The sequence below is a fragment of the Mustela nivalis genome (assembly GCF_964662115.1).
Source record: "Mustela nivalis genome assembly, chromosome: 2".
Taxonomy (NCBI): Eukaryota; Metazoa; Chordata; class Mammalia; order Carnivora; family Mustelidae; genus Mustela; species Mustela nivalis.
In genome coordinates, this window is record NC_139021.1 from 145,428,834 (window position 1) to 145,447,025 (window position 18,192).

At 38.1% G+C, this 18,192-nt stretch overlaps 1 protein-coding gene across 2 annotated transcripts in view; it reads left to right on the plus strand.

The window, feature by feature from the left end:
• BMPR1A (bone morphogenetic protein receptor type 1A) overlaps positions 1-18,192 on the plus strand; it is a 137,961-nt gene that overhangs the window by 115,968 nt on the left and 3,801 nt on the right. For both annotated transcript variants that reach the window (XM_082718018.1, XM_082718019.1), the window contains 6 exons: positions 828-924; positions 1,088-1,187; positions 9,235-9,379; positions 13,405-13,597; positions 15,313-15,610; positions 17,240-17,415. In XM_082718018.1, coding sequence (XP_082574144.1) covers positions 828-924; positions 1,088-1,187; positions 9,235-9,379; positions 13,405-13,597; positions 15,313-15,610; positions 17,240-17,415 — 1,009 coding nt within the window. The remainder of the gene's footprint in view (positions 1-827; positions 925-1,087; positions 1,188-9,234; positions 9,380-13,404; positions 13,598-15,312; positions 15,611-17,239; positions 17,416-18,192) is intronic.

Consider the following 18,192-nt stretch of genomic DNA (forward strand, 5'->3'; position numbering starts at 1 on the left):
AATTCCTTTCTGTTACTGTTTTGGTCCAGAATGGCAGTTTTCCCAGGCAGTGCTGAAATACCAGCATTCAAGTTAATAACTTGTCAAGTACTGTACCAGTCAAGTCAAACTTCACACATAATTGTTGGTGTCTGTTCTCATGACTACGGTGTTTTCCTGTGCTCATTTATTGACCTATTAGGGACACGTCTCATATTTGGTTGGTAGACTCTAAGAAACTCAGAAAAATGGCTTCTATATTTTGCCTTTGTCCTCACTGCGTCTGCTTCAACTTGCTTCTATGTGGGGTTCATTAGTCTCAGTGTAGTTGTTGGAAGCAGACTCTGTAGTATCTTCTACCGACTCAACCACTCTTCCTGATGTCTCTTTTCTTTAGACTGGGACACCCTCCACCTAAGTAGTTTTGGTACTGCTCTGAGATCCTGTGTACCCTACTAGTTCATCATTATGATAAAATGTCTTATCCATGTTTTTTAAGGAAAAGATACTGTGACTTACATTTTTACTGAAAACAAATGAAAAGGAATATATTAAGATAAGCCAAAGTTTTAGTGAAAAATACTTAATGAACTTTTGTTAGTAATTTATAGTTCATTGTTCCAACACACCATCCACATACATACGTTCTCTTTAGGAAAAATAATTTCACAATCTTCACTATTTCAGTACAGATTCTAAGTTTTCAGTAATCTTTTTTTACACATAAAATTTGGAGGTCCTATTCTTTCAGCTGAATTAGAAATTATACTTATGAATATTTTAAAAAACCTCATTATCAACCTTAAAATATCAAGCCATTTTTAATTTTATTATTACTCTTCCTCTAGGATTCACCAAAAGCCCAGCTACGCCGGACGATAGAATGTTGTCGGACCAATTTATGTAACCAGTATTTACAACCTACACTGCCCCCTGTTGTCATAGGTAGGTTAGCCAAAAAGGGTGTGATCATGGTTTTCAATAAAATATTTTCTCTGGTTTTTACAATAAGCAAGCTTTCTAGAATTTAACACTACAAATTATTTTTCCCCTTTAATATGTGATAGAAAGATAATATGTATACTTCATTGTTTACTTCCCTTGTCAGGTCCATTTTTTGATGGCAGCATTCGGTGGCTGGTTGTGCTCATTTCTATGGCTGTCTGCATAATTGCGATGATCATCTTCTCCAGCTGCTTTTGTTACAAGTAAGATAATTATTTTGATATGAAATATTTTGTTGAATATTGGATACGAGCAATTATTCTTTAAAAGCCAGTGCAGGGGCACCTGGGTGGCTCAGTGGGTTAAAGCCTCTGCCTTCTGCTCAGGTCATGGTCTCAGGGTCCTGGGATCGAGCCCCAGGTTGGGCTCTCTGCTCAGTGGGGAGCCTGTTTACCTTCCTCTCTCTCTGCCTGCCTCTCTGCCTGCTTGTGATCTCTGTCTGTCAAATAAATAAGTAAAATATTAAAAAAAATAAAAGCCAGTGCAAAGAAATTACTGACCTTTGAATATAATTCAGATGCCATTAGCTTATATTCTCTGGTTCTATCTCCTTTAGGTTATAAGCTCCTAACTAGAATATAATTTTCTTAAGGGAAAAGAGAAGCTTACTACTAATCAGTTAGTTGAACCCAACTCTACTTCCTGCTTCGTTCATGAGTTCTTACGATTTTTCTTATTTTTAGAATACTGAATGTTGAAAATCTGTCCCAAAAAGCCAACTACATTATCATTCTTAAGTTATTTGTGCCTTCAGAATTGTTTGTGTTTAGTCATGATTTCCCGAAAGAGAAGAGTAATAACAGGAGGGGATAAACTTCAGTAATAAAGCATTTTTTACTGGTATATGGATAGACCGAGAGATCAGTAGAACGGGTTACTAGACCCATAAACAGACCCAAGAATATAAAGAAATTTAGTATATGGTAAAGGGAACATTTCAGACCACTGGGGAAAAGTTGGATAATTCTATAAATGGATTTGTAGTAGGTAGCTGCATGGAAAAAGATAAAGTTTTTTTTTTTAAAGATGAAGTTTAAGATGCAGTTTAATCAGTTATCTACATTGGAATAAATTTTACCCAGATTAGAGCTAGATATATGTAAAATGAAGTGATTAAAGCACCTAAACAAACCATGGAATAATTTTTTAAAAATGATCTCAGAATGTGGAAGCCCTTTCTGAGTCTGACACAAAAAAAAACACACCGAAGGAAAACAAAACCTTAAAATTAAAAAAAAAAAAAAAATTGTGTCAACGACATAAAAATAAAACTTTACTATGTGGCAGAAACCACCATAAACAGAATACAGTGAAAAATATTGACATCTCATGTTACAGAGAGCTAATTTCTTAAACATGGAGAGCTTTTATAAATCAAAAAGAAAAAAACCTTAGCAGTTCAGTGGGTAAATGAATTATTAACCTAAAAGGAAATACTTATAGCTCTTAAAAGCAAAATAAAAAGAGGACTCAAGGGGCGCCTGGGTGGGTCAGTGGGTTAAAGCCTCTGCCTTCAGCTTAGGTCATGATCCTGGGGGTCCTGGAATTGAGCCCCACATTGGGCTCTCTGCTCAGCAGGGAGCCTGCTTCCCCCACTCTCTGCCTCCCTCTCTGCCTTCTTGTGATCTCTCTATGTGAAATAAATAAATAAAATCTTTTTTTAAAAAATGACTCAAGAATACTCAGAATATGAAAAATATAAAGTCATACTGAGATACTGTTTTTCACGTTATACTGGCAAAACTCTTAAAGAGACAGGTTGAGCATACTTACTGTTGCTGCCTCCAGCAAAAAAACACAAGCAGTAAAGAGTTTTGAATTTCTTTGTCCAAGTAGGTTGAGGAGAACAAGAGAAAACAGCAAAAAACTTTGGAACTTGTGAAGCTTTTGGATGAGTAGTAAATGACTTTGCAGATCTAAAAAATCAGACACCTAGGCTAGAATTTTAAGAAAGTAGCAACCAGTTTATATCCTAGAATTCTCCAAGAAGCTCAAGAATTGGCAGTACCTGTTATCTCTGGAAGTAAAGTTGAGAGTGGCAGTAAAACCAAGAGGATTGCTTGAAAATTTATTTTTAGAAAGTCAGATGTTCTGTGTGTTATGTAATACTGCATTAAGAAATCACTTCCAAACACAGTGGCTTAAAACAGCAATTATTATCTCTCACTGTGGGTCAGAAACTCAGGGGTGACTGTCTGGGTGTCAGGATTTTTCATAATGTCCAGCCAGACGTCAGCAGAAGTTGTGCTCGCCCGAAGGCTTTGCCTGGAGCTGGTAGATCACCTTCCAAAATAAAGGTAGCTCTCTTCTCAGGCTCACAAATTGGCGGGAAGCTTTAGTTTCTCTGATCTTGAACCTCTCTACAGAGCTGCTTAAGTTTCCTTGCAGTATGAAGCCTGGCTTTTTCCTTCTAGCGTGACCCAAGAGATCAAGGTGGAAACTGCAAATCTATATACAATCTAAACTCAAAAGTTTCACCATCATGGAGCGCCTGGGTGGCTCAGTTGCTAAGTGACTGCCTTCGACTCAGGTCATGATCCCAGGGTGCTGGGATCGAGCCCTGCATCGGGCTGCCTGCTCAGCAGGAAGCCTGCTTCTCCCTCTCACTCTCCCCGCTTGTGTTCCCTCTCCCGCTGTGTCTCTCTCTGTCAGATAAATTTAAAAATCTTAAAAAAAAAAAAAAGTTACACCATCACTTCTGCCACATTCTGTTGGTCACACAGGTCAGGTGAGTCCTACTGTGTTATGGAAGAGAACTAAACAAGGACATGCTTACTGGGAGTTAAGGGTTGTTGTGGGCCATCTTCGATGGCAAGTACAACAGATGTTGAGATTCATGACTCCTGTTCTGAGCATCACTTCCCCACCACCTTCCTAACAGCTACAAAGTATATTCCCTGGAAAGAACAAAGATAATATTCTTAGCGGTGGCCCCCATTATTGAGGGTGAGGTATTACAGTAAAAATATGGTGATAAAGTGAACATTTACATACTGATTGGTGGGCGCCTCAACTATGCCAGAATGCTGTCAGCCAGGCTTATTCAAATGACAGATGGGAAGAATCTTCTTGGGGAAATCCGTCCAGCCCAAGAGAAGAGACCTAAACCTGCTGACCTCAGTGGGCCCAATGAAACGGCCCAGGCAGTTATCTTACAGTGAAGCCTATAATCAGTAAGCCCCGTTCACATACTAATAGCTGCCAATCAGGCAGTGAAACACACTAATCCCCGAAAACCAGGAGACAAATAAAGTGAGCCTTATGATTGCCTACCTTATTGCCCAGAGAGAATTTCTACCTATAGGACACAGGAGAAACCCAGGTGTAGTCCAGGAGGTTCTGACTCCAGGAGATGTAGCTGAGTCTGGAGTACGAATAGCAGTTATGGTTCTTAGGACAGAGTACTGGAGAGTGCTTAACAAGGAAAGAACTCTGGATATCTGCACAGGGTTCCTATCAAATATTCAGTGAATCTTGAGCAGCACGCACAAGTGAGGAAACTACGCACAGCTGGTGTTTTGCTTGATAAGACTGAAGAAAACATTGTTGGATGCTCACACAATTCTGGGAATAGTGTCTGTTCCCACCAGCTGTGAGACTTGAAAACTTAATAATTCACAGGACTTTGTTTAGAGTACTCATAGGGGTCTTGGTTCAGTATTGGAAATAATTAGCCCTAGAAGAAACATGACACTGGTCCCACCTCAGAAGGCTTGTCCTGTTTCCAAATAGCTGCATCCTAGAACATAGTTCAAGAATATTTAAAGGAATACAAAAGTACTCAGCACCCAACAAGGTAAAATTCACAATGTCTGTATCCATTCAACAATCACCAGGCATGCAAAAATACAACCAATACAACCAATAATGAAAAATCAAAAACAGCAAGGTAGAATCGATCTAGGTTTTAGAATTAGTAGATGGGGGCATTAAAATAGTTATTACAACTGTATTTTATATGTTCAAAAAGTAAATAGAGACATAGAAGACCCAAATCAAACTTCAGGAAATGAAATAATGTGCTGAGATGAAATGTACACTGGATAAGATTAATGGCAGATTAGCTACTGTAGAAGAAAATAGGATCAGGCATGAAGACACTAAACAAATGGAATGCCTGGGTGGCTCAATTGTTAAGCATTTGCCTTTGGCTCAGGTCATGATCCCAGGGTGCTGGGATCAAGCCCCGCATCAGGCTCCCTGCTCAGTGGGGAGCCTGCTTCTTCCTCTCACTCTGCTGCTCCCCCTACTTGTGCTCTCTCTCTCTCTGTCAAGTAAATAAAATCTTTTTTAAAAGAAGAAACTAAACTATTAAAAAATGAATTAAGCACCAGTGAGTTGTGGGACTTCAAGCAGCCGTGTGTGTGTGTGTGTGTGTGTGTGTGTGTGTGTGTGTTGAATAGTGCAGGGGTTAGGGGCACTGACCCCTGTGCAGTCAAAAAGATTTTATTTGGCAGAAAGAGAGACAACAAGCAGAGGGAGAAGAAGCAGATTTCCCGCTGAGCAGGGAGCCCAGGGCTCAATCCCAGGACCCTGAGATCGTGACCTGAGCTGAAGGCAGAGGCTTAACCAACCGAGCTACCCATGCACCTCTTTCCTTGAGCACTTTAAAGATGCTGCTGCTCTGCTTTATGCATTGTTTCCCCTGAAAAGTCACCACCCATTCTTACCTTTCTTCTTCTATACCTAATCTACCCTTTTCCTCTGGCTGCATCTAAGATTTTTTTTTTTATTACTGGTTTTGGGCAATTCGATAATGATGTACCTTGGTGTAGGTTTCTTTGAGTTTCTTGTACTTTGGCTCTATGGGTTTACAGTTCTAATTAAATCTGAAAAAAAAAAAAAATCTTGGTCATTTTTCTTAAAATATTTCGCTCTCTCTTTTTTTAAGAATACAGCATATACTACACACCAGATAAAAAATATGTGATAATCAGGTGTTTGTTTTATTGGTAAGGCTTTCAGTCAACAGCAGGCTATTATTAGTTGCATTTTGGGGGAGTCCGTTATACACAGATTTTTTAAAAAATAGATGAGAGTAGATCTTGGATAAAATTAAAAACAAAGTTCTAGGGCGCCTGGGTGGCTCAGTGAGTTAAAGACTCTGCCTTTAGCTCGGGTCATGATCCCAGGGTTCTGGGATCAAGTCCCATATCGGGCTCTCTGCTCAGCAGGGAGCCTGCTTCCCTTCCTCTCTCTCTGCCTGCCTCTGCTTACTTGTGATCTCTGTTAAATAAATAAGTAAAATCTTATAAAAAAAAAAAAACAAAGTTCTAGAAGTTTATAAAGGTATAGGTGAGTGTGGGAAGGATGGGCTGTCCTATAATGGTTGGTGTTTGTAACTGGTATAACCTTCAAAGAGGAGGTCAGTAGAGCATTCCATCAAAATTCCAAATTCAGTCTAACTTCTAGTAGTTTGCATACAGGTATGCCAGAAACTTTTTTCATTTTAGCCTTATGTAAAACTAGAAACAACGTAAATGTTCCTGGTGAAGAAATGGTTAACTGCAGTACAAGGGACTACTGTTCCACCAGGAAAGGAAAAGGAGGCCCTTTATGTACTGCTTTGGATTGAACACCCGGAGAGGTTGCAAAGTGAAAAAGCAAGATGCAGGACAGTATTTACGGTACACTACCATTTTGGGGGGGGGGGGGGAGACAAGAAAAATGGGAGGTGAACAGCAATGTATGTATTTTTACCTAAATAGACATAAATGCTCCTCAGAATATTAACGAAGAAATTGTGGAAATAGTTCCAGTTCCAGGTTTTTTCCAGTTCCTCACTGATGGCACAGGGAAGGGCAGGAGGAAGATTGTTCATTGCGTGTACTTTTGTGCCTTTTAAATTTTAAACCATTTGAGTCAATTACCCATGTAAGATTTTAAAAATAAAGTTCAAAAATGGCTACGTTTATTCGGCTATCCAGAGAGAAAACAAATCTGACTTGACGCTTTCTATAATTTCCATTCTTTACTGTAAGTGCCAAATGGGTTAAAGGACTAAATGAGAGAATCAGAATTTAAACACCCTTAAAACGTGCTAATGATGTCAGGGCTGAGAAGATGGTCTTAAGGCATAAAAGCATGTATTTAAAAGAGAGGAAAAATCACCACTGTAAGTGGAATGACAGGATACTAACAGACTGAGAAAAGACTCTTGTAGCATAATTATCAGATTTGGCATCCAGATTACATAAGGAATTCCTAATGAATCATTGAGAAAAAGAGAGAAAACATCCCTGTTGAATAGCAAGAATAGGTACTTCATAGAATAGGCAAAAACTATGATGAGCAGTTCACAGGAAAAAAATGAACTGTAGGAAAAAATATGAACAGTCTAAAAATATGCCAGTTCTAGGTTTGCACTAGAATATGGGGAAATGTACAATGTGATATATTTTATAATGTATTAAAAACATAATAGTATTATATGTAGTATAATATATAGCATAGTGTATAATATACATAATAGTAATAGTATAGTATATACTATATGTTCTATATATGTTCTGCATATAGTATATACTATAATAGTATAATATGTTATATATTTCTATAATTATATCAATGCACTTACAATATAAAATATATAAAATATAGTATTATAAAATATAAAATATTTTATGGCATAATATCATTACTATACTTGATAAATTATTCGACTTTGGAGAGCAGTTTAGTGATATCACTAAAATTGAAAGTATGTCTACTTTTGAGGGGCATCTGGATGGCTCATTTGGTTAAGTGACTGCCTTCGGCGTGGGTCATGATCTCAGGGTGCTGGGATCAAGTCCTGCTTAGCAGGGAGCCTGCTTCTTCCTCTTCCACTCTCCCTGCTTGTGCTCTCTCTGTCAAATAAATAAATAAAATCTTAAAAAAAAAAGTATGTGTAACTTCAAGAAATTCTTACACTCTAGCTCAAGAGACTGGCACAAAAATAATTTTTTGTTGTTACAAATAGTAACAACTATTTGTATTAGCAAACTTTCGGAATTAACAAATATGGCCATCAGGGTAAATTTCTAACAAGAACCCAAGGCACCATTTAAATCATTTCTCTGGCAGAATAGTAATGATGGAGACCATGGCTCCCAGACCCCAGTCTGGGTTTGGATCCCAGCCTCATCACCTGGTGGTGTCTGACTTGGGACAGATGATGAACCTCTGGGCCATGGTTTTCTCACCTGTAAAACAGGAGCAACAGTATTCACATCTTTTGTAAAGATGAAGTAAGTCCTAGAACAAGGCCTGACACACTCAGCATCAATAAACATGAGCCCCTGTTTTTAAACATGTATCGATACGGTTAAGTATATAAGGAAGTTTGTGTGTGTGTGTGTGTGTGTGTGTGTGTGTGTGTGTGTTTTAGAAGGATATCAAGTAAATACAGCATATGCCATTCGAGTCCATTTGTATCCAGAGAAACAGTGTTGTTTATAAATATGTACATTGGTGGTAGATAAATAGGAAGAGGACGTAACAACCTTTCAGGATGGTGTTTGTTTCTCAAAAGTAAAGGAAGGAAATGGAATTAATCAGGGAAGTGGCAGGAGCTTCAAATATTTCTAATGTTTATTTCTTTAAAATAAATATAATGTTAATATTTATTCAGTTTAAGTGGTCTACATGTGGGTGGCAGTTAAATCTCTACTTTCCTGTATGTTTGAAATATTTCATAATCTGAAATTGTAAGAAGAGAATCTTCAAAACTGTCAGAATGAGTTCAGAGAACTTATTTGATTTCTTTGCATAAATTCTTTTTCCCTTCTTTAAAATGGAACTATATTCATTGTTCATTTTGACACAACAAAATTCAAAATACTGACAAATTCAAATAAAAATGCTCATGTAAAGGAGAAGGTGAGTAGTCCAGGATCCCTGGAAATAACTGTTATTTAGAACTTGTTCTGTATCTCTTCTGATCTTTTTAGACATATGTAGATATATATAATTTTTAAAAATTATATAGCTAGGATCACACTCTGCATGCTGTTTTTTAATGTTTTTTTTTTTTTCACTAGCCAGTGTACTGTAGACATCTTTCCATTTTAGCGTGTACATAGAACTCTACCTCATAAACTCCATTCTTGGACTTGACTTTAACAGAAGAGATATTATCCTGTAAGACTAACTTGGATGTGATCCTATCTGAAGAAAGGATAATGGTATTGACAGCCTCAAGATTTTTCTCACCCTAGAATTTTGTAATTTTGGAATTTTAATGTAGGTTATTTTCTGCTTTTTTAAAAGACATTATTGCAAGAGCATCTCAAGCAGACGTCGTTATAATCGTGATTTGGAACAAGATGAAGCATTTATTCCAGTTGGAGAATCATTAAAAGACCTTATTGACCAGTCACAGAGTTCTGGTAGTGGATCTGGGCTACCTTTATTGGTAAGATAAAATGTCATATGAACATGAATGGTTTATTGGTACAGAATGTATCCTTATATGAGGGTAGGCAGTGTCATTGTTACAGATTAGGGAACGTTACTTACTTAACACATTTTTTCCTTCCTCCTTATTTAAAAAGATGGCTGTAGTCATGCAAGAAGAATCAGTTAAAAATAAGAACTATGAAACAAGAAAAATAGAATAGGCCGGAAGATAGAGTCACAAGCAGTTAGGAGAGAAAATGTGATCATGCAGTGGTGTATAAGTGCTAGCGTTAGCTTGCGAGTTTTGCTTTGAACAGCCAACATGAAGAGGGGTCAGGTATAAATTCCTTGCACCTAAGATTAAACTCATTGGTTGAGAGAAGTATAACTATTTCAAATTAATAAATGCTAGATATCAGACATATTTTTAATTGTTTAATTGCATTTGTTTAAAGTAAATAGACTGTTCTCTAATTTTTAAATTTATTGAATTAAATAATTCTTTGATTGAATTAGAAAAGTAAAAGTAAAACTGTCTTCATGAGGAGACAACATGATTATCTACAAAGAAAAATTTCAAGGATGTTACCATGAAGCTACAACAACCCCTAAGTGAGTTTATCAGGGTGACAGACCATAAAGTCACTCTACAGAAATCATTGAATTTAGTTATACTGGTAATGAGCAGTTAGGAATTAAAATATTAAAAGCAGTATCATTTTAAAATAGCTTCAAAAAAATAAAATATTTTAGAATAAGCTTAACAAAATTTATGTAAGACCTCTGCACTGAAAATTAGAAAACGTTGCCAAAAGAAATTAACAGAGCCCTAAATAAGGGGAGATGTATATCCTGTTTGTGAGTCAGTAGACTCAGTGTTAAAATTTCAGTTGTTGTAAGTTGACCTACAGTTTTCATTCAGTCCGGAGCAAACATTTGTAGAAATTGATAAACTGATCTAACATTTATGTGGAAATGCAAAGGACCTGGAAGAGCCAAAACAAAAGAAGAAAGAGGATTCACTACCTGATTTCTGGACCTACTGTAAAGCTACAGTAATCAGTTTAGTGTGGTCCTTGAGGATCAGGATAAATGCATGTGTCAGTGGAAGAGAATGTCCATAGAAATGGACACACATGTCACTTGAGAGAATGAAGTGTAGAAATGGACACAAAATACCACTTGATTGGGGTGGCAGAGTAATTCAGTGGGGAGAAGACAGTCTGTTCCACATGTTATGCAGGGAAGATTGAGCATCCATTTCCCAAAAAGTGTATCACGACCTGTATCTCCAGATATGAAATTACCTTGAAATGGGCCATAGACTTAAATGTAAAATATAAAGTTAAAGTGTAAAAACCTTTAAAAGAAAATGTTTTAGAAAATCATTGTGACCTTAGGACACAAAAGACATGAATCATTTTTTAAGATGATAAATTAGGCTTTCTCAAAATTTGAAATTTTACCTATTCAAAAGACACTTAAAGGAAAAAAATAAGTCACAAACTGGCAACACAGATCTGAAAGAGTTTGTGTTCGTCTACAATTCAGTAATAAGACAACCCAATTTTTAAAAATGGACAGAAGATTCGAACAGATACTTCCCAAAATAAGAGAAAGGAATGGCAGATAAGCACATGAAAAGGCAGGAAAAAGCAAATTAACATCAAAGCAAGACACTGCACATCCACTAGTGTGACTAAGACTGAGAATATTATGTGCGGAAAAGAATATAGATCAGCTGGTGATGCAACATGGGGGCTTAAGTGGGTAGGAGAAGAATCAATGAAACAAGATGGGATTGGGAGGGAGACAAACCATAAGTGACTCTTAATCTTACAAAACAAACTGAGGGTTGCTGGGGGGAGGGGGGTTGGGAGTAAGGGGGGATGGGGTTATGGACATTGGGGAGGGTATGTGCTTTGGTGAATGCTGTGAAGTGTGTAAACCTGGCGATTCACAGACCTGTACCCCTGGGGATAAAATTTTTTTTAATTAATTAATTAATTTCTAGCTGATCTATATTCTTTTTTAAATTAATTAAATTAATTAATTAATTAATTAATTTAAAAAGAATATAGATCAGCTAGAAATCTCATATATTGCTGATTGAAATGAAAACATTTCAGGCACTTTGGGAAGCTGATAGACAGTTGACTAAAAGGTGAAGCGCATATAATGTGTGTGTGTGTGTGTGTGTGTGTGTGTGTGTGTGTGTGTGTGTGAAAATAAATTACCATGAAGCAGTTCTTCCGCGAAGTATTTACAGAGGAGATCTGCACTCATCCAGTGGAACATTCCTCATCAATAAAAAACTACTGATACAGGCAACAACAGTACAGATGAATTTTGAAGTGTTTTATGCTAAGCGAAAAAAGCTAGGCGCAAAAGACTACATATTGTATGTTTTCATTTATGTGATATTCTAGAAAAGATAAAAAATTGTAGGGAAAGAAAACAGATCAGTGATGCCACGGCCTGGGGGTGGATGGGGGGGGTTGACTTAAAGAGGCAAGAAGGAAATTTATTGGGTGATGGAAACCTTCTGTATCTTAATTGTGGTGTTGGTGGTTACATGACTGTGTACACTTATCTAAACGCAGTTGTCAAAAAGAGTGGATTTTGTTATATGTAACTTATACCTCAATAATCCTTTCCTTAAAAGTTACAGAAGGATTCAGAAATAAGTGATACATAAAGTCAGTCAGTTTAGGTATGCACAAAAGCTAGTTCATTTTAACTGCATTTCCAACCTGGACCTTGGGGTTCTTTTTAATTTAGAATGGCTGCTATTGGTTCTGAAAATGAAAAGTAGCAATTAATGTGTGTCTCTGAGTCAACAAAAATTAATGAAAGCGCTTACTACATTTCGGTGTTCCCCTAAACAAGTCCCTATATTCTGTGAGTAGGAAGGAATAGAATTCAAACAAATCCATATATAAATAATAATAAAATTATAATTGTGATAAGTGCAGCAGCTGAAAGGTATATGTGTGCTATACCTTCTCTGTGTTCCACAGAGAAACAACCCTCTTTTTTTTTTTTTTTTTTTTTTTTTTTAATTTTTTATGAGAAACAACCCTCTTAAGTAACGGAAACTGCACATGCCAAAAGACCCTGAGACAGGAATATGCACGAGTGAATTGTAAAAGCTGAAATAAGGTGAATAAGAAGGGTGAGGGCAGGTCATGATAGCAAACGATGAGGCTGGAGAGTCAGGTAGGGGCCAGATCATGGATGGTCTTAATGACTTGAGTGGAAATTTTTTTTTTTTTTTAAAGATTTTATTTATTTGACAGACAGAGATCACAAGCAGGCTTCCTGCTGAGCAGAGAGCCCGACACAGGACTCAATCCCAGGACCCTGGGATCACGACCCAAGCCGAAGGCAGAGGCTTTAACCCACTGAGTCACCCAGGCACCCTTGAGTGGAAGATTTTTAACTATCATTTAGATCTTGCTGCATAGTAAAGCACTCCTAAGTTTAGTGGCTTGAAGCAACAAACATTTATTATTTCTCATGATTCTGTGGGTCTGCTGGGCAGTTCCTTTTCTGGCCCTGCTCAGCTAGAGTTAGATGGTATAGTTCACGGACATGGCCGGTGGCTCCCAGGGTTTCATTCACCGGTCACAGAGTTCTCCAGAACAGCAAGGAAGGGCAGGCCCCAGAGCACAAACACTTTTCAGGTCTGCACTTGAATCACATTTGCTGTCCTTCCATTGCCAAAAACAAATCCTGTGTCCACGCCCAGAGTCTGCAGAGGAGACTACCCAAGGGTGTGTGGACTGAGACTGGGAGTGGAAGTATGTCAGCCATTTCTGCAAACAGTCTGTCACGTTGACTAACCCGTTAATGTGCGATTTCACAATATATTTTATGTTGTTTCGTCTTCTTTTAAATCCTTTATAAATTCTACCGTTGGGGTGTTTTGGTTGTACATCCCATCCTTTTTGATGGGACAGGCCATGGGCCACACTTTCTCGGTCTCAGCAGGTTCTTTTCATCAAGAACGGCACATACATTTTGCTTTTCTCTGTGAAGGTTCAGCGAACTATTGCCAAACAGATTCAGATGGTTCGGCAAGTTGGTAAAGGCCGGTATGGAGAAGTGTGGATGGGCAAATGGCGTGGTGAAAAGGTGGCAGTCAAAGTGTTTTTTACCACCGAAGAAGCTAGCTGGTTTCGAGAAACGGAAATCTATCAGACTGTGCTGATGCGCCATGAAAACATACTTGGTGGGTACATGTTTGGTTTTGGCCGATCCCATATTCCAACAGGGCTAGTGGGGTGCAGTGGAAGCCTGCCACACAGGCTGTGAAAACATACATGAATTCCATTATGTGCATCTGGCTCAAGGAAACCCAAGAGAATACACAGTTTAAATACAAAACAATCCTGCATGCCCACCAACGGTTTGGTTTACTCTCCAGCTAGGAAAACAATAGGGAGTTTCAAATTGGAAGTAGTACTACTTTATTGGACTTACTCCTAGAGTAACACAGCCCAAGTTTTTTAAAGGTAATTTAAGCAATTTTCTAATGTAACTTTAACTATACATGCATTTTGCCTTTTATAAACTGAATGCCCCTCCCCACTTTCTTTATAAAACAGAAAAATAATTAGGTATGATCTGATCGGTAGAGTACAGAAACTCCTCTAGCTTCCCTGACTTTTCAGCTGCTGTTTCCCTACCCTTTAATTTAGAGAGTGCATAGCACATTGCCACAAGTATTCCAGACACTTAACTGTTAGTTTCCTAAGGGCTGTCACAACAAATTACAACAAACTGGGTGGCTTAAAACAACAGAAATTTATTTTCCCGGAGTTATGGAAGCCAGTAGTTTGTTTGTTTGTTTGTTTGTTTGTTTTAATATTTTATTAATTTATCCGACAGATAGAGATCACAAGTAGGCAGAGCGGCAGGCAGAGAGAGAGGAGGAAGCAGGCTCCCTGCTGAGCAGAGAGCCCGATGCGGGGCTCGATCCCAGGACCCTGAGATCATGACCTGAGCCAAAGGCAGCGGCTTAACCCACTGAGCCACCCAGGCGCCCCCGGAAGCCAGTAGTTTAAAAGGAGGGTGTCAGCAGGGCCATGCTCTCTGAAGGCTCTAGGAGAGGCCCCTTCCTTACCTCCTCCCCCCAGCTTCTGGTGACTGCCAGCAACTTTGGGCACTTCTTGGCTTGGAGATAACACTCTTACTCTCTGTTGTCCCATGGCCCTTACCCCTTTATGTCCCCTTTATTCCCCTTTTGTAAGGATATAGGTCATTGAATCAGGACCCACCCTAATCTAGTATTGACCTCCTCTGAACTTGGTTCTATCTACAAAGACCCTACTCCAAAGAAGGTCACATAAACGGGTACCAAGTGAACATAAATTGGCATGGTATGGGAGGAACGCATTATTCAACCCAGCAATTACTGACCTTCTTCTGAAGGGAAAAGGGACAAGAAAAGAAAGAACGGAGGCCAGTATCATGGCCCTGCTTATCAGTGAGCCAGATAGAAATGCAGATGTGCTGAGGCTTGATGGGCAAATGGCGCCTGGCTTAGGAACCAACTTGTGGTTGAACATTTTAACTCTCTTACTTTAATGTGTTCACTTTTCAGTTTGAAATTGAAAGTTTTTCCACCTTCCATTGTGCTTAGAGAATCATGGAGATGGACAGCATTTCCCCAGGCTATTTTCTGATACATGATTTTTTTCTTAGACATATGATTGTCATTTTCATGATTATCATTAAGATTATTTCAAATATACTGCAGAAATGTAGAGTTGTCTGTGTAAATGGCAGGAAAGAATGGTACACATTCAAGAGATATTGTTAGGCAAATTAAATTTTTATTATCTATACAAGATACCAAAGTTATTTTCAGTATCCTGAATTAGCATTCAATATTCTTCTTGCCCATCTCTGGTAACTAACCCTTTAAATCCATTAATTGAACAGGTTTCATAGCAGCAGACATTAAAGGTACAGGTTCCTGGACTCAGCTCTATTTGATTACTGATTACCATGAAAATGGATCCCTCTATGATTTCCTGAAATGTGCCACACTAGACACCAGAGCCCTGCTCAAGCTGGCTTATTCGGCTGCCTGTGGTCTGTGCCATCTCCACACAGAAATTTATGGCACCCAAGGAAAGCCTGCAATAGCTCATCGAGACCTAAAAAGCAAAAACATCCTCATTAAGAGAAATGGAAGTTGCTGTATCGCTGACCTGGGCCTTGCTGTCAAATTCAACAGGTAAGCGGTTCTTTGCCTACTGTTTTGAAATTGTTGAACTCTCCAAAAGATATTTGCCTGTTTGGATTCAGGATAGTGGAATTCCAAACATGGTTTTGGACTTATCTGGTTATAAAAATAAATAGTTGGGATTTTTTGTCTTGGTATTTGTTTTTCTGTTTTTTAGGGTTTTTGTGTTTTGTTTTGTTTTTTACAAAAATTGCATCCTACTCTACATAATTCTTGATTTCCTGCTTTTTATTGTCTTAGACATCATTCCATTGTAATTTATGTAGATTTGCTTCATTCTTTGAAACAGTGTTGATGCAATTTTCCATTATGTGGATCTTCTGTGACCCAACTGATGGGCATTAAAGTTGTCTCTATTATTTGAAAAATGCCTTAATACACGTTGTATTTTACCTATGTGTAATATCCTTGACTGCTTGTGTAAGTATTTGTTCGTGGTGGATTCCTAGAGAAGGGGCTACACAGAGTATGTGCCTGTTAAAGTCCAGTATAATTGCAAGCTCTCCCTTAAGGAAGCGTTCGTGAGTTTACACTCCCATAAACAGAGTTAGAAGTATGCGTTTCTCCATCACCACTTGAAATTGTTGATATTTTTTATATAGAATTATCAAATTTTTAGGAAACCATTGAAGCTTTTATAATACTTTTAAAACTCAAGGATACAGCAGCCATGAAATGAATTTCAGAATTCATTTCAGGTTATAAAATAAAAGTACTTCGCTAGCTGTTACACTGTTCTGGTCCTGTTGTTCTTTATTGTTGTGGTCCTCATTGGCTCAAATACTTATCAGGTATTGTTTAAGAAAATCTAAAATACGTTACATTAATCTTGGCTTCAAAGTAGTTTCCAGAACCTGCCAGAATTGGGGGCCTAAGTAACAAAGCATTTATGTCTTCCAACTCTAAAATTTAGTCCAAAAATTGAAAAACTAGTAAACGCCATTTATTACTGATTGTCAACATGATTATGTAAACATTACTGGCAACAGAACTAAGTTGGTTGGACCCAAAAAGAAAATGTAATCCTGTGTCACAAAGGCAGAGTTTATCATATGAGAAGAGTAAAGGCAGTGATTCCTCTCAATTTAGTTTTACATTTGCTTGTTCTGGGACATAATTATCTACTGTGCTTTCTTCTTTTCAGTACCGTCTTTTTTCTTAAGAGGCACTAAACATGTCTGGTGACAGAACTTGAACTGATGTGAGGTGTTTACTGTCTTTATCCAGGATAATATGAATATTCATCCTTAGCTTTTCACTGCAGACAGTAATGATTCTGATTAGGTGCTGTCCTGGACCCTGCTCTGGGGTGTTGTGTAATCTGTAACATATATTAAAGAGTATATTACTTTTCTAAAATCTGGGAAATACTAAATTTTAAGATCTTATCTGGTCCCAGAGAATTCGGTTAAGGGAATGTTGAGATATAAAATTGGTAAGTAGGTAGGTAGGTAGATTTTTTTTTATTTAATTTTTTTATATATTTATGTGGTGTGTGTGTGTGTGTGTGTGTGTGTATACACACATGGAAGGAAGAATCTGACTTACAAAATGAGACAAAAATACAAGATAAACTGTTCTGTTCCTGGCCCTCAACCTGAACACTGTCTTCTCTTTCAGCGACACAAATGAAGTTGACGTACCCTTGAATACCAGGGTGGGTACCAAACGCTACATGGCTCCGGAAGTGCTAGATGAGAGCTTGAATAAAAACCATTTCCAGCCCTACATAATGGCCGACATCTATAGCTTTGGCCTGATTATTTGGGAAATGGCTCGTCGTTGTATCACAGGAGGTAAGAATTCAGGTAGTGGGTTGTATTCTCATTATTCACAGCTCCATTTATATGACTTAGATGTCACATATCCCCAAGGCCACTCCCAGGTTCTGTGATTTCACTACAAGGACATACAGGTCTCAGCATATCATTGTCCTCACAGCTAAGATTTATTACAGTGCGAGGATACAGATACAATCACCCAAGGGAAATGGTGCATGGAGCAAAGTTCAGAGGAAATCAGGTACAAGCTTCCAGAAGTCCTCTCCCAGTGGAGTCACAACAGGATGTGCTTCAGTCCTCCAGGAGTGAGTTATGACATGTGAAATATTGTCATCCAGGAAAGTTCATTAGAGACCTAGTAACCAAAGATATTTTTGGAGGCTGGTCATGTGGGCACCCTCCACCTAGCATGTACCAGAATTCCAGACCCCTAGAAGGAGAGCAGGTGTTCAGCATAAACCATATTGTTTGTACAGATAGTCTAGGCACAACAGTGAGTGACCCTTATCATTTAGGGAAAGTATTATAGGAGTGTGTAGGTAAGTGTTTGCCCAGCAAGTTCCCAGATACCGGCCCAGTGCCAACCCTGCAAGCAGGCCTTTTCAAAGAATAGCACTCTCCAGCCTGCTGTGTTAACTCTTTTCTGCATATCATGTTGTCTTTCTACTGCAGAACGAAATAAGGCAAAATAAAAAACAAAAACCACATTCATTAGTAAGAACAATTATGTATATAAGTAATCAAATTAAAAATTGAAGGGGCACCTGGGTGGCTCAGTCAGGTAAGTGACTG